The 17,060-nt window shown below is 47.8% G+C and overlaps 1 protein-coding gene across 2 annotated transcripts in view; it reads right to left on the reverse strand.

Annotated features, from left to right (window-relative positions):
* LOC138298754 (zinc finger protein 34-like) overlaps nucleotides 1–17,060 on the reverse strand; it is a 298,592-nt gene that overhangs the window by 70,101 nt on the left and 211,431 nt on the right. Inside the window, exons 5-6 of one of the 2 annotated variants that reach the window (XM_069236899.1) lie at nucleotides 12,685–12,795; nucleotides 6,919–7,032 (exon numbers count right to left, since the gene is read on the reverse strand). In XM_069236899.1, coding sequence (XP_069093000.1) covers nucleotides 6,919–7,032; nucleotides 12,685–12,795 — 225 coding nt within the window. The remainder of the gene's footprint in view (nucleotides 1–6,918; nucleotides 7,033–12,684; nucleotides 12,796–17,060) is intronic. The other variant, XM_069236900.1, reaches the window with a different exon arrangement.

Raw genomic sequence — 17,060 nt, forward strand, 5'->3', positions numbered from 1 at the left:
AGTGTCAATTTTTGTCCCTGTAGTGTGTGACGTGCCATTCTCTGCTTTTGTCTCACCCTCAGCATCTTCAGCGCAAATTCAGAGCAGGTGTTACAATCTTCACTCCTTTGGTTGACGGGAAGACAAAGATTGCACACTGGCGGTTTGTCTTTTTGGGCTTATTTGTGGTGGCAATTCTTACAGAATTGAAAAAGCATTTTTTCCATCACACCATGTGGGGAGCCCCCTGTGGGAAGCTGGCTCTGTATATACTCTAGCAAGGTAAGGTATAGTGTGCACAGAGTCCAGTGGGTCCACAGACACTTTACAGAGGCTAAAGTAAATAATACTAATACTCTCTTTTGTGGTAGTGTGGTCGAGCAGTCAGGCTTAACAGAGGGTAGTGCTAAGCATTTGTTGTACACATTGTCAAGAAATGAGGCACACACTCAATGACTAACTCCAGGCCGATGTTTATGTATCAAAAAAATATACTTTGTTACTTTAATTCTTGAACCAAAAGGATCTTTGCTGCAGGTAAGCACAGTTTCAAGAATGTATCAAATGCTCTTTGTTTGAAACTTACAGATAAAACAGTTTTCATTTAAGTAATACTTTTCAGTTTCAAAAGTAGACTGCAATTTTCATAAAAAAGCAATGCAGTCCTAGGAGAGGAAAAGTATCAACACAGTTTGCAGATAAGTACTCGACTTATGATCCCAGTCTTCAGGGGTTAGGATGTCCACAGGGCGAAGTTTAGGATGACACCAAGGGTGCACCACCAGCAACACGAGGCCAGCCGGGAGCAGAGGTCAAAGTTGGTGTTGGGCGCCCAATCAATCAATCATTTCTAAAGCAGCTAATCACCTGTAAGGTCTCAAGATCCTGTTTCTGGGTGTGCTGCTCAATCGAAGAGCCAGGTCTTGAGGTCCTTCCTTAACTGCTTGAGTGATGCTGTCTCTGCCAGAGTTTGAGAGGTAGCATGTTCCATGTCCGGGCTGCAAGGTAGAAGAAGGATGTTCCTCCTGCTGTGCTTTTGCAGATCTTGGGAATGGCTGCGATGGCAAGCTGGGAAGAACTGAGTTTTCTGTTAGGTGCGTAGAATGCAGGCGGTGGTTGAGGTATGCCAGTCCCATGTTGTGTAGTGCCTTGTAGGTGTGGATCAGGAGTTTGTATGTGATGCGCTTGTTGACTGGGAGCCAGTGTAGGTCTCTGAGGTGGGAGGAGATGTGGCTATGTCGGCGAGTGTCCAGGATTAGTCTGGCTGCTGCATTATGGATTCTTTGTAGTCTTGATTGCAGTTTGTTGGTGATGCTGGCATAGAGTGCGTTGCCGTAGTCCAGTTTGCTAGTGACAAGTGAGCGGGTGACTGTCTTACTTGTGTCAGAGGGGATCCACTTGAAGATCTTTTGAAGGATTCAGAGGGTGTGGAAGCATGACGAAGAGACACGCTGACTTGGCGGGCCATGGATAGGGAGGAGTCCAGGATGATGTCTAGATTGTGCGCATGGTCCGTGGGGGCGGGGACACTTCCCAGTGCGGTGGGCCACCAGGAGTCATTCCAGGCGGAAGGAGTGGAGCCGATTACGAGGATCTCTGTCTTGTCCGAGTTGAGTTTAAAGCAGCTGGCTTCCATCCAGGCGGCGACTGCTCTCATCCCATTGTGGAAACTTCTCTTGGCCTTCACAGGGTCAAACATGGAGAGGATCAGACCCAATGGAATTCTATGGAGACTGGGGGCACTTAGAAAGAAACAGCTTGCAGGTGAGTACCTGCGATTTCAGGGCACAGACCGGGGGGTTAGATCAGCACCAGGGGAGCCACAGGTCAGCACCAAACACACACCCTCAGCCTAACGGGGCGGCCGGGTGCAGGGTGCAAACACAGCATCGGGCACCCAATGCTTTTCAATGAGGTAACCCCGTGGGCGACAAAGAGGCTGCAGGCTTGGTCCAGGGAGTCAGCTGAAGAAATCCACAGGTGGGACAGGTAAGAAGGGAGCCCACTGGACGTTGCTGGACCATTGGTTGGGTTCCCCAAGGTCAGGGAGCTGTGGGTGGAGGGGTATCTTTGAATATCGGGAACCTTTACCGAAGCCGGTCGCGGTCAGGGGAGTCCTTTGGATTTAGGCTGCAGTCATCGCCATGTTGGTCAGGAGGGGTCAACCCAGGGTGAACTCGAGGTCAGAATCACCTGGGGACCTTTTCTGGACCGGTGGGCAACCTGGACTTGGGCTGTGGGCATCAGGTGCAGAATGGACAGGATTTGCGGATCCAGGGAGGGTCTGGAGTCCTTCTTTGAGTTTTTTTTGTGGACAGGGCCACTGTTCTCAGGAGATCTTGGTCCTGGGGTAGGCAGGAGGTCCTCTGACGGTTTGTAAAGGTCCCTGTTCCGGCAGGATGCATCGCCTTTTTGTAACATGAATCTTGAAGTTGCAGACAGGCCCATGGGCTGGGCCGAAGTCAGTTGTTGTCTGGAGTCTTCACTGCTGATGCGGCTCTTTAGTCCTTCTTCTAATTTCAGGTCCCCAGGAATCTGAAGAGCAAGGTTCAGGAGTGCCCCCAAATACTAGATTTAGGAGTGTTACAGAGGGCAGTAGCCAATGGGTGGCTACACCCTTCCTAGGCCCACTTCCTTTGGGGAGGGAGGCACATTCCTAACCCTTCTGGCTATCATTCTCCAAAACGAGATGGAGGATTCTGCCAGGAAGGGTTCACCTCAGCTCTGGACACCATAGGGGTGGTCCCAGCTGGGGTGGACACTCCTCCTGGTGTTAACTAATTTCCCCACCAGACCTGCCACCAAAAGTGGGGCCTGATTCGGGGGGGCGGGCATCTCTACTAGCTGGATGGCCCTGAGGCAGCAAAACTACCGCCAAGTGTTTCTGTTCCTGCAACGGGGAGAGATGTGTAGTCTGTGGTATAGTGCACCCTGCCTTAGGATTGTAAGGCCTGTTAGAAGGGTGACTTACCTATGAAACAGGTAGTGGTTCGTGGGCATGGCACCCAGAGAGGGATGTCATGTTGACTTTACCTTTTTTCCCCCACCAAGACACACACACTCTGCAAGGGCATTGTGCAGGTGCTTGGTGAGGGGTTCCCTGGGGTGGAACAATACATGCTGCAGCCCTTAGAGACCTTCCCTGGCAAAGGGCCCTTGGTACCACTGGTACCTGTTAAAAGGGACTTAGCTGTGTGCCAATTGTGGAAGCAATGGTACAGTTTAAGGAAAGAACACAGACGCTGGGCCCTGTTAGCAGGATCCCAGCACACACTCAGTCAAGTTAACATCAAATAGCAGGGAAAAAGTGGGGGGTGTGGGGGTACTGCAACAAGAGGCTAGTCTCCTACACCCCCCGTTCGGGCATTCTTGATGATCCGTTGGAAATTCGCTCTTACTTGGACGACTTACCTCACAGTTTTTCAGTAATTCTTCGAAGTTCCTCGTTAAGTTTAAGACGTCTCCACGAAAACATCCAGACCCAACTGTGGAAAAAAAGAATCTGAAGATGGCAAACTAGGGTGGAGACATCCAGAAGTGAGACAATGTCACGAGGAGACACCAAATCGATGTTTGGTCAACGCCCACCAACAAAGGTAGATAAAGAAGACAGACTAAAAACTTTTGGGAAACAGTAGAAAATCCGGACCCAACCACTAGATGGCAGAAAAATGCACAGCATGTGAATCCAGAAAAGATTTTTGACGCAAAACCTTGTATCGTCCTTCAGTAACTATATGGGATGTATGAAGTGCTTGGCACTACCCAAATTAGCACACCTCTAGAGAAGATGGAATATGTGGTACCATATAATTAGCAAAGCCATTTTTTCCTCTGCTTATGTAACTCTGAAGCAGTTGTATGTGTTTCCTGATCGAAACAATATGAACGGATTTCAGTCTCAGGAAGAAGTGTACATTATATAGTTTGCCCAGATTTCCTAGACCTCTAATGTACATGTAATGCACCAATATTCTGGTATATATATAGGTGTAGAACTAACCTGGCCAACAAAACACAATGAAATCCAAACAACTAGACATATTACATCCGTATGGATTGTTATAGCACCTAGTGCTGGGGGGGTTCTATATAGCTCTGCAGCTCCGTATGCTTCAGTATCATCCATCCGTATGGACTGTTATAGCACCTAGTGCTGGGGGGGGTTCTATATAGCTCTGCAGCTCTGTGTGCTTCAGTAATGAGCGCAAATCCACCTTATCATGGAAGGTCGAGGATTAGGCTCTATGTGATGTCCGCAACCATACAATGATGTGGGAGTAACATGCAAGCAGTTGCCCTTACTCGACCTCAGAGGGGTGCCATGACAAAGAGGAGAAAAAGGAGCAAGTGAATCCAGGAAACAGCTGCCTGCCTCTCTATTACCAACAGTACATTATAATGGCACAAGGGAACCCTGGAAAGTTAATTTAGACAGTTAAAAAGAGTTCAAATGATATTGTTGGCAGTCATAGGCGTGATTGCTGGTCCACGCAGAGATGCATAATCTTCAAGTCCAGTTGTGTCTTCTTCTTCATTCACTAAGGAGAAGTCTTCCTACATAGCTAATTTCCCTTGAAAGAGCCTACAGAGTTATCTGTGGGCATTTCAAGGGAAATAAACTTTGTAGGAAGACCTTCATTGACATTACAGATTAACAATCTTTCTTAAAGAAAGCTCCAGACTCGGGCACTGTGTGCCCATTGCTAGGCCTTCCACCTGGAAATTGTTCTGGTGTGACTGGCTCTCCATGTCTTCTGCACGAGCCTGCAGTTCCTTGAATTCCTTGCACTGTTCTTTAATGGACCTTTCAAGGGACGTTATCACAAGGAAAATATAAATGAGGGTAAGTTAATTGAACAAGTCTTTAGCTTCCAGTTTTTAATGGTCTTTCCACAGAAGAAAAATGTCGATAGCCACTGTATCCATTCTAGAATCCCCTCATATCCAATATCGCTGTAAAATTTTATTAAACTTAGTGGAATGCTTCTCCAGCTTTAATTTTACTAAAGCAGTCCAGACCACAAAGTACGCTACATATGAAGCAGGTTGGGATTCCAGGTCCAGTACTCAACAGCGCACAAACAGATCCACAGGAGCTATTTAAGATTCATTACTCTTCCCTCACCCCCCGTTGGCATACAATATTAGTGGTGCACTAGGCTCCTCTCTCCATGGGAAAATGCAGCAATGACCATAGCTATGGAAGGGGAGCTGGCCAGGAGATTGGTTGAAATGGCAGCAGGCCAGTTGTGGGTTGCGCACCCCAAAGGACCAATTCTGAAACGTTCCTCTTCGGGACAACCATGCAGCTTACATCTCCATTTTTGATGCCCAATGCCATGGGTGCTCTGTCCAGTCTTGTGCAGTAGCACACAGTGGTGCTCGGACAGATTCACTTGGCCCGCAAACAGAAGCCTCCAGGCTCACCATAATTCCTGGATGAGCCACACACACATCTGCCAGAGCCTTCAAAGGCTCATCTCCCAAACCTCTGCATTCAGACAAAGCAGCAGCTAACTCCGCAATTTATGGTTGCCATCTTGTACTGGATGTCGCTAGGATCCTCTGCCCCAGTCGAGCTAAACAGCAGATGCAGGCTACACAGCGGAGTGGGAAGTCCCCACAGTGGCTCACCAGCTATCGGGTTATCCATTGCTATTGTCAAATTGTAAGGGGTGGAGCAGGATAATTGTTTAGGCTTAGCACGGGACCGGAAGCTGCTATGAAATGCAGCTAATTCCATTCTGTGGTTGGCCACCCTCCCAAAATGGTATTACCTGAGTAGGTCTTAGGTGAAATGACCAGAAAGTGAGAGCCGGGTGGACAAGGCACTTAGGTCTTTTTAATATGTTGGTTGCTGATGACCGAAGCATAAGAGCTGTAAAATATTTTGAGTGTGAGGGGTTTTATGGATCATTTCTCTACTAAGGAGACAGTGAAGGAGCCTTAGCAGTTCTCTGTTGTGATACCTAGTTCTGAGTCTTGATATACAGATCTGAGTTTTTGTAAATGAGAAAGAGATGTTTCTGGAAAGGTGCATAATCAATCCATTGTTGATCCACATGGGGTAAATATTATGGTTACACATGCAAAGTAGAGGAACAAGAGGAAATAATTTCAGGGATTCATGGTACAGCCTTCCTAAATGTGTAACAAACGTTAATAAGTACCTGCCTTCACCTTTTTAGGGAAACCCTCTCCCCTCTGGTCATCATTCCTCTAGAAGATATCCATAAATTGGATGCCTCCACAAGCCCTCTTATGAGAAATGGGTACTTATTTGTGCTTTATGCAAATACTATGTTGCATTTGTTTTCAGAGTGGAGCAGGAGGTGGGGGAGGACTTAGGGCTCCATTACGAGTGCCTCTGGTAATCCTGTTTGGCAGATAACACTACTGAGAGGAATCTGTTCAGGTGGATGCAGAAAGGATTGGCCTTGCTTGCTGCAGTGCACATTGAAATTAATAAATCTGTTATATGCTTAACATAAGAGATATTTTGTGCAAGGAGGTAACTTTGCACATGGGAGCTGAGGCACACTGACTGAATAAATTCTAGACTAGTTGTACGTTCAGCAATTTATGCAACAGCTGAGGGAGTCAACTCAATCTTAAACTCCTAACTCCTAGAACCCCCATATTTTTCCTTGTCAAAGCCTACAAGTTGAGAGAGTTGAATTTGTATCTCAAAATCTTTTTGCCCAATAAGGAGCAATGTTGAGAACAGTGTTAAAAGATATGGGGAGTAGGCCAGGGAGCACAAGCAAGCTCAACAGGACTTGAAAGGAGTATACAGTACAGACCAGGCAAATTAGATTTACTAATGAGCATGCTGGTTTTTAGAATGGACCTCAATCATGTGCTTTCCTAAGTGTTCAGAAAAAAGAAATACAAATGCCTAATTTCTTCAGTCTTAAGCACATACTAGTTGCTGACCTTTTGTACTGCTTCTTCTACTGTCCATCCTCATCCTCTGTTGACTGACCTCGGTGTGAGTGTCTTCCTCATCTTTTATGTAGAACGAAGCAACTGATTTGGGAACCACATGCCCTATTAAAATAAGATAACATACATAAACTGGTTATATTCAAGAATAAGACTCAAGGAGGCATGGGAGAAGTGGTCAATGTACAGAGTTCTATCACACATTTTGAGAAGTTTACTTATGCAGAGTGAAGTAGGTTTACCAATTTACAAAGCTATGAATGCATAATGTTAGAGGATGGAGACCGGAGGTATGGATAGATGAAATACAGAGAGCAGGCAACAGAGGCCAACGGCAGATGTGATTACACAAAACATGCTTATTAAAAGGGGATAAACAAAAGTTGCCAATTATGGTAAGGAGATCAAATCGCAATCTTAGAAATATCAGTCACCCATAGATGTGACAATAATTTCAAGATGAAAGACATACCCATTGCATTTGTACACTGCAACTCACAGGAGACTAATGAGTCCCTCTAATGTTTACAGAGGCTGTGACAGTGGTAAGGAGAGATAGTGAGAATGAAGGCAAAGGAGCAATGAGACAAGAAGGGTAGCAGAGACAGACGTGTGGACATCAGCGGATGAATGTGACAGGAAGCAGAAGAAAGAAAGGTTCCAGAACCAGAGGGGAACCCACAGTGGGTTATCTGACAGAAGAGACATAGGGGCAGAGGTGAGAGAAGAAGGCAGGAGACAATATGCAAGTAATTCCTAAGGCGAGATCATAGAACTATCACTGTGACAGGGGAAAGGAAAATGGACAAGAGGGTTGGCTAATATTGTGGCTAGACAAAGGATTTTGAGGGGAAATTACAGAGGAACAGCCAGAGATGTCAAGAGGAGTGTGATAGTTTTAATACAGTCTTTCCCATGACAAAAGGGTCTCAGCCATTCATGACATTAATGTAAAGGCAAGAGACTTGAATGAGATGGCAAAAGAGATTAATCAGTAAGTACAAGCCTACTGAATACCTGAATAAAACCCTGTCAAATCAATTAAAAGGTTTTATCTTTAGTGATTGGCAAAGAGCACTTGGGCGACATATGCAGAGGACTGGTGTTTGTGGTCTCAGAGGTTCTGCAACATGAATACGAGATGGGAGACTCTGAACAATTCAGAATTCTACAACTAGAACACGCCATATGAAGATATATCTTAGAGGGGGAACAGCTGCAATGAGGCGGCACTGCTGGAAATCTGTCGCCTGTTAGACCAACTAACTGAAAAGGCTATTTCTATGATATATAAGAAGTTGATGAACAACTCCCCAGTCCCATTGATAGCCCTGAGAGCAGCGTGGGATAGGGACATATGTGATATCAAAGACGTCAATTGGGTTGAGGCTATACAGAGTCCTAGGGAAGTGGAGAGACAAGCGCCCGTTTTCACTAAGTTCAACCAAAGATACTCAACAGATTGTACTATTCTAGAGTGCTCCTACACCGAATGGGGAGGTCTGACTCTACCTTATGTACGAGGAGCTGCAGGCAAGTTGGAATCTTCTTTCACATATTAAGAAGCTGCCCAAAAATCCACTGTTTTTGGATGGCAAAGGTGCAGATAATGGCCCAAGTCACTGGACCAGAGATCCCCCTGGCGGCCAAATGGCACCTCCTAAATATCACATGCAAGGAGCAATGGCCAATGTACCAGAGCATTTGATTGGTTATGGCAGAAGGGGTGGCTAAGCGCAGACTTGGGGAGCGGGAAACTCAAACTCCCCCCAACCCGGATTGTGGATTGGGAAACTGATATGGACTGGTGTCAACAGGTAAAACAACCAGTTTATAAAAGTAGGGGCTATCCTCAGAGATGAAGAAGGTATGGGGCAATTGGTGCAATTACCAGGGCTTTAAATGGGTGGTGATAGCATGGAGAGAGAAAATGTAAACATTTCAACTTTATGTCTAGCCTGAGGGAGATTGTCAACTTTGCGTATTGAAAAACTACGTTCAGGATATTTGTGACATCCCTATGTATGATTTACGCTGATCAATGTATACACTGTATGACTGACTTGTCATTATGTTGCTATCTGTTGAGCAATTGTTCAATAAAAAGAGTTTAAAAAAAAAAGGTTTTATTGTGTTCTAGTAGTTCATGTTTAAGGATACAATCATTGAACCAAGAAACACATAAAAAGGAGAATTATAAAACAAGAGGAGTCCCTTTACGTGGCTACTTAAAGGATACATATGTTCATATTTTGGCTGGGGGCGGAGTCAAGATGGCGGCCAGTGCAGTCGCCTGATCCTGATGTCGTGTCGGCAGCGGGCCGAAATGCGCTGAATTTTGTCCACGGCCCCGGGAGAGGCACCGGAGATTGTTTGGAGAGGAGCAGCTACCGCGCCTGTTGGAGTGGCACCTGCGTGGACGGTGAGGCCTGGTGGAGGCAGGGCGGCCGACAGAGCGCAGTCTACACCGTCCTGTGCGGCGAACGGACAGGTGAGTGGACGCGCTGCGTGGTGGCCAACTGGCTGCTACCACGCCCACTTCAAGGTGCCTGTGTGCTTCACACGAGATTGGCATAGCTTGCAGAACAGGCAGTCAGCAGAGCCTTTGGAGCAACACGCGGCCGCGATGAGATCGCGACTGCGCTACATGCCATGTCAGGTTGAATTGCCTGCGAGAGGTGGATATGGAAGCCGGAGGGGGCGCCCCATTAGCCACAATTCAGACCTGTGAGAAGCTTTGAGAAGCCAACGAAGAACCTTGGAACACGACATGGCATCACCAGGTGGCCACAGGTGAGGCTGGGTGGCGAGTTCGAGAGAAGGTAGCTGCAAGGCCCCTCTGCACATAATAGGTGAGGGGGACTAAACGACCAACTGCCCACTAGCAGGGACTTACCAAATAGTGGCGGGGCAGGGAGGAGGCCCTATGTCAACAGCTTGCCCCCCACCTGCTTGAGGGTATTGAACTGAGCCCGCGCGTGGATTGCTTCTCAGTAATGGGAGGATTTCGCACTGTACATTGAGCTTCAGAATACGGTGGATACGGAGGTCGCAATAGTGAGGAGGGTCCTGGACAGAACCTTGGCGACATACCCCCCTCACGGCCTCCAGCAGCCTTTTCTGAGCTCTGGACTACTGCCTAGGGCAAATTATAAGTTTATATAAATACGCTTGGCTTTGTGGTAGTGAGTTGCATTCCTGTGCGCGGGATAATCCCCTGGTGATGGGTGTCCCCCCACCCTCTCATTTGCGCTGCAATGATGGGTAAGACGAAAGGCACCAAGAACATTGGGCAAGACCCAGATCAACTCCTGAGAGAAGGTGGTATGATGGAGACCCTCACTCAATTGGACACAACGTTTAACTCGCACTCTGCTCAGTTTGACAAGGTCCTCCAAGTTATTCTAGACACGAAAATTGCACTGAAAGCTAGGATCGACGCAATTGACGTGGAGGTTAACCTATTCAGAGTTGATCAACTTAATTTGGTGGAGCGGGTGGAAGGAGCGGAATCCTCCTTTGCTGCCGTTTGCCCTATGGTTCAGGAACTTCAGGCCCAGATGACGCAGGTGAAGCTGGAGATGACTGCTCTTCACAATACTGGTGGGATTCCCTGAAGGAACGGAAGGCCCCAGTGTGGAACTGTTTGTGGAACAATGGTTGACTGTTAATGTTCTAGGTGGGAACCCCTAAAATTTTTCTCTGTAGAAAGGGCACACAGAGTACCTGGTAGACCCCCTCGCCTGGGTCTCCTCCTCGACCCATAGTGGCCCGCGTCCTTAATTTTAGAGACTGAGATTTGATTCTGCAACTCTCCCGCTCCAATGGTCCATTGCATCATGAAAATGAAGAGATCTCAGCTTATCCGGACTTTACTTCTGAGGTGCAGAGAAAGCGTAACTTTCAATAAAGTGAAGCAAAGTCTGAGAGAACTGAATTACAGATATGCGCTTTTATTTCCAGCAAAACTGCAATGCTGAGGCAACACGAGTGTTCACCTCACCAGAAGATGAGTGGACCTGGATACACGCCAAAGGACTAATAAACCCCCCGCAGGAGCCTCAGGACGAGGCCACCTAGCTGACCCCCCGAGACAATGGGTGCAAACAAAAATCCAGCACAGCAAGACTGTCCAGTGCCCAGGCAGCCAGGGAATGAGAGGAAGCAATAAAGGAAGCCTTGTAGCTATCCAATAACCCCTTCTTTGCACTGGCGGATAAACCACCAACTGATTCTGATACAGATGCAGGAACTCTGTTGCCCTCCCAGAACTCGTTTGGAGAGGAGGGACCGGCACTAACTCCATGCATGGCAGATGACCTTTGATACTACCCAAGACTTTAGTTTCCTTATGCGCCAGTTCATCTTGTGTAGATAGGAGGCGCCTGCGGAGCCATTGACTTATTCCCTCCTGGTTTGTTGCTTTTCCGGGGTCTTGGCTTTTCCGTGATCTGTCCCCTGGGGCCCGCAGAGCGGACACTCACCTCATATAGACGTTTCCCCCCGACCCCCTTGGAAGACAAAAGGCCTAATGCCTTGGCCGAATGGACGCAGGTATATCACAGTTCCTGACGTACTGCTCGATTGTTTTGGGAATTTTGGCATGATACTTGTTATGGTTCAAGCCTGGGATCAGGGAGTTGTTTATCTTGTTCATATTGTTTTTAAAGTGCCTGGTAGACAGGGAGAGTGCGGATTGGGTGGAGAGGTTGTGAGGGGGGGGTGCGAATGCGGGGCTAAACATTATAAGTTGATTTTATGGCTGCAGAATATGCTTTTTTAACCTGGAACATTAGGGGTATGGGTAATCCAATTAAAAGATACAGGGTTTATACTTACCTCAGGCGGTGGATACATTTTGCCTGTCTCCAGGAGACACATTTGACACATGGGGAATTTCTTAAGCTTGGCCGTTGCTGGAGGGGCCAAATATATGGTACTGGATACTCACCTTACGTCAGGGGTACAATAATTTGGGTGGCGCCGGAGGTGCCCTTTGTTAAAACCAGGGTGCACTTAGACCGGAAAGGGCGGTACATTCTCCTAGAGGGCCTACTAAATGGTCAACCTGTTTTGCTAGCATCGATATATGGCCCTAACACTGCCCAAGGGTCTTTCCTAAATCAGCTGACCCCGAATTTATTACATGATCCTGGGGCTCCTGGTCTTTTGGGGGGACTTTAATTGTATACAGAATACCATACTGGATCGCTCGATCCCTCCTCTCCCGAATACTCCTGGCCTACAAACCACTAAACACTTCAAACAGTGGTCTCACTCTATGCGTCTACATGTCTGGCGGTTAACTCACCCAGGGGCCATGGAACACTCTTACTACGCAACGGGATACCAAATACACACGAGACTAGATTATATTTTCTGTGACTCACTTTTTTGGCCTCGTATCTGTGGTTCTGAATATGTAGTCAGAACACTATCCGATCATAATCCCCTTAAAGTTACTTTCCAGTGGGGCAAATCTAAACCACCAATCCCATTGTGGAAGTTACGGGCGGAAGCTCTGCAAGACACAGCGTATAAAGTTATGATCGGTACGACTATCTCAGAGTATTTTAAGCAAAGCGATTCGCAACAACAGGGGTGAAGTGGTAAACATCCTGGAGGCAATTAATGAAACCTTCACACAGTATTATGAAACATTGTACTCTGCACCGCCTTGTTGCCGAGGTAGCTGAAAAGGTTTTCCTCATCATCCAATGGCAGCACTGCAATCGTTCAGAAGCATTTAAAACCTACCAAAGTTCAGGTGTGTTCTGACATCTTCCACTTCTTCACCAAACTGATTAAGTAGACATTCAGAGGCCTTTTCCTTCTTCAAAACAAATCTAGTGTTTTGAAATGGCAATTCTGTGGAATAAGGAATAGGTTAAAAGTAATTGTACATACTAAGACGAAAATTGAAATCCAAATTTAATGGAACATTATTTTTCTGAAGAAATAATAGAAGTTAAACCAATCTCAGTGAGTTAGTTGTTTTATTGCTTTAATACGTAGAGGCGATTTCACAAAAGGGACAGGCACTTATGCAGCCATTTGCCAAAATGAGGATTTTCTTTGAAGTGTTGAATGCTGGGGAGATTCCAGGATACCTGAGACCCTGCTGGATCACACTGGATACTGTAGATAACAGTCCTATGGCCTCACTGAAAAGACCCTTCAGGATTTGAGGTGCTGCAGATAAATAATTAGGGCCCAGTGTTGAGAGGCCTCCCTGTCCAACACTCCCGGCCGCTGACTATCGATCTCTCCTGGGGCCATTTAGAGAGGTCATTGTTTCCTTCACAGAGGCCAGTTTACTCCCTATCTATAGAGATCTCCTGGGTCTCAGCCCTGGAGGGTACCTACATAGATGCCTAGCTACTCGTGTTCTCGCATGTTGTGAACATTGGGGTGGGCTCCTGCGCAAATTTGAGAGACAAATAAAGATGAGATCTGAAAGGATAAAACCACAAAGACGCACTCCTCTCAGGTAGACAAGTATAACACTCTGACCGGAGCACCGGGGGGGACACAAGGGAAGACAGGACGTCCTCAGGCAGAGACAATGCCGAAATTCTGCAAGCTATCCAGAAATGACAAACAGTGGTTCAGTTAAAGATTGGAGAGCTAGAGGTAGATATGGCACTCCTCTGTCAAGACCTCAAAAATGCTACAGGCCCCATCATGGACCCAGAGGGACGTATCTCCACAGTGGAGGACAAAACGGCTGACCTTAAAACCAAGGTTAACCACCTACTCATCCATACACACAAACTCCAGCAACGAGCAGAAGATGCTGAAAATCACTCAAGGCGTAATAACTTACACTTCATTGTCTTCCCAGAAGACGCAGAATGTAATCAGCCTGTGGAATTCCACAAGAACAGGCTTAAAACCTGGTTGCCGATCGACAAGTTGTCTCCCTGGTTTGCTGTGGATCGTGCCCACAGAGCACTTTTACCCCTGGGCCCCTTTCAGGGAGCATCACCAAGATCTATGATCGCAGACCTTTTCAACTTCAGAGGTCGGGACTGCATACTACGAGAGACATGTTGCCACACAGATCTCTGATTTGAAAACTTCGAATCCTTATCTTTCTGGACTGCACTTAAGAGTTTCAAACACGCCATCACTCTTATGAGCCCGTTAAGCAGAAGTTGAGAGCCTTGCACTTCTGCTACATGCTCCTGGCACGCCTCAAAGTGATACACGCCGGAAAGACATGCTTCTTTGATACCCCTGAGTCGGCATGGGAATAGGTAACCGAAGAAAAGAAGCTCCACGGAGAGGCTCGTTCGTCTTCTCCTCCCAGTGTGACATATGACCAAACAGCCAGAGTTGAAGCTGCAGCAAATGATTATCGGAAACGAGCCCGCACTAAATTCCACCTAAGAAAGGGTAAGACTAGACTGGCCTCACAATCACTGAGTTTGATTCCTCAGCACCACCACCCTCACACCGGCAAGAGCGATCTCCAGATCCTTGCTGAGATAAATGTGTGGCGGCCCAAGGTGAAGATCGGCTGAGTCAGATACCCCTTCTCTTAAGGATCATCAGTGAACATCTGAAGGGACACATTCCCTCGGGCAGCACACGTTGTTAAGGATAAATCAGCGTCATCCTACTTGTACCAGCTTCTTGGGGGAAACTATGGGGTGGGGAGTATATGGGGGAAGTTGAAACATTTGTGATTACCCAGGAAATATTTTATCATAATCTACTTAATCCTGTTTCGTTGCATGTTGTCACGCAGATTAATCGGCTTTGCGACAGCACCGAACTCCATGCGCTCATTTACCCGCACATCAAGCTTGACACTTAGGCCCTCATTATGACATTGGCAGTACATTCTGAATACCGCTGCGGTGACTGCCGCCAACATATCACCACAGAGGCGAACACCCGTCCGCCAGATAATGACACATACACAAAACCAACAGAAACCAGCTACAACCACAAATCGGCCAGACCCAACGAACGCGATAAACTGTCAGAACTAACACCAATACTGTTATGCCACCAAAACAACACCCTCCCAAAAATGACCCACGAATCACCACAGCGGACATTCAACAGCAGTAAACCATTGGCGGTGCAAACCGCCAAGGCGGAAATGGCCACCCAAAAAACAAAACAAGACAACACTGGCCAGAACAAAAAACCCAAACTCGACACAAATACACACACCCCACACACCCACCAACAGCACTATAAAACACCCCCGACAACAATCACAAACCTTTGCAAACACGAGAAGACCGCTACACCTTGCCACGCCAATCCCAGAGACAACTGCACACACATACCACAACTACCCATATATCTGTCACTCACCACACACCCCACCACATCACACATCACCCTCTGACAACACACACTCCACACAATACCCATGTCCCCACAAAGGCACCCTCGTTTCACTGATGAGGAGTTGATGGTGGTCATGGTGGAGGAAATAGTCAGGGTAGAGCCACAGCTGTCTGGAGCACAGGTACAGCAGATCTCCATTGCCAGGAAGATGGAGCTATGGTGGAGAATCGGGGACAGGGTGAACACTATGGGACAACAACCACGCACAAGGGACGACATTCGGAAGAGGTGGAACGACCTATGGGGGAAGGTGCGTTCTATTGCAGCAAGGCATCAGCTCGCCATCAGGAGGACTGGCCGTGGACCCCTACCTCCTCCCCCACATCTGACAGCATGGGAGAAGCAAGTCTTGGCAATACTGCATCCTGAGGGACTCAGTAGTTTAACTGGAGGACTGGAGACTGGTGAGTAACCATTAACAACCTACCACCACCCCATACCTACATGCCATCTCACCCCCTCAACCTGACACTCTTCACCCCCCTCCATCCCACACAGTGCACTACCCCAATTACCACACCTAAATGTCAACCCCTGCATGCCATAACCACTGCAAGCACATCCCTCCCAGGCTCTGCATGCATACCCACCACCAATGCATGGACAGCATGGAGAACTACCAATCCCACAATACAACACCATACACTACCAAAGGTGGGAAGACAAAACCAATATCACTGGGAAAGCTAGAAATGCGGAATATGTCACAGACAATTACCCTAACATATCACTTACGTCCCTACAGGTGCCCCAGCCAATGTCAGCGGCTAACCAGTCCCCCACCAGAAAATGCCCTCAGTGATGACTGCAACTCTGGAGATCTCGATCTAGATGAACTCCCTGGCCCATCTGGGACCACTGGTCAGTCGGCTACCACATCCCACAGCCAGTACACCACAGGGCACCCCCCTCAGATTCAAACACCACAGCAGCTAGCCAACAACCCCAAACATCTGTCCCCGGGGCATGTCACTCAGTAGTGTGCCCACATGTACAGGGACCCGAGTCCACACCACACTGGCAAAACAATGAGGGTCCTGGTGTCAGTGGGAGTGAGCACACCGTTCAGGGGACCAAGGCACAGGTGGCCAGGGACAGTAGGAGGACAGCTGTGCGCCAGGGGGAGGACAGGCCCAGGGAACCGACTGCCCAAGAGGCACTCACAAATGTCCTGGGGCATACCAACAATCCCAGGACAGGATGGGTCAGGTGCTCAACCTCATGCAGGAGAACCAGCGGCTCCAAGGGGAACACCACCAGGAGGCCATGCAACAATTGCAGGCCTTGAATACCACCATGGCCTCCATTGCAGTGGTGCTGGGTGACATGCCGAACATCATGCGGGAGCACACAGCACACCAGCGGGCCCCTACCACTAGAGCCAGTGTACTAACCAGCCCTCCACATCTGCTGCAGCTAGTGGACAGGAAGCCCTGCCACAGGACTCACTGGCCACCAACACCCCTCTCCCTGCAGAAGGGGAATCACCCTGCAAAGATTCCCTGAGACCCAGACAGACACCAGAGACAGTTGCCAAGACCAAGACCACCGCCAGGAAATAAGCCCCTCCAGATTGTCCCCCTTGTGTTCCACTGTGTCACCTTGTTCATTTTAAACTGCCATTGGTCCTCTTCCTATGGCCCCTTGGACACGGGACCTGTGCTACAAACAGACTGGCCCACTACACTGGACTTTTCCCAACCATCACCACACTCTATTGTACTTTGCATTGAATATCATATTTACAAATAAACACCCTTGGA

This window comes from Pleurodeles waltl, chromosome 1_2 (assembly GCF_031143425.1).
Source record: "Pleurodeles waltl isolate 20211129_DDA chromosome 1_2, aPleWal1.hap1.20221129, whole genome shotgun sequence".
Classification (NCBI taxonomy): Eukaryota; Metazoa; Chordata; class Amphibia; order Caudata; family Salamandridae; genus Pleurodeles; species Pleurodeles waltl.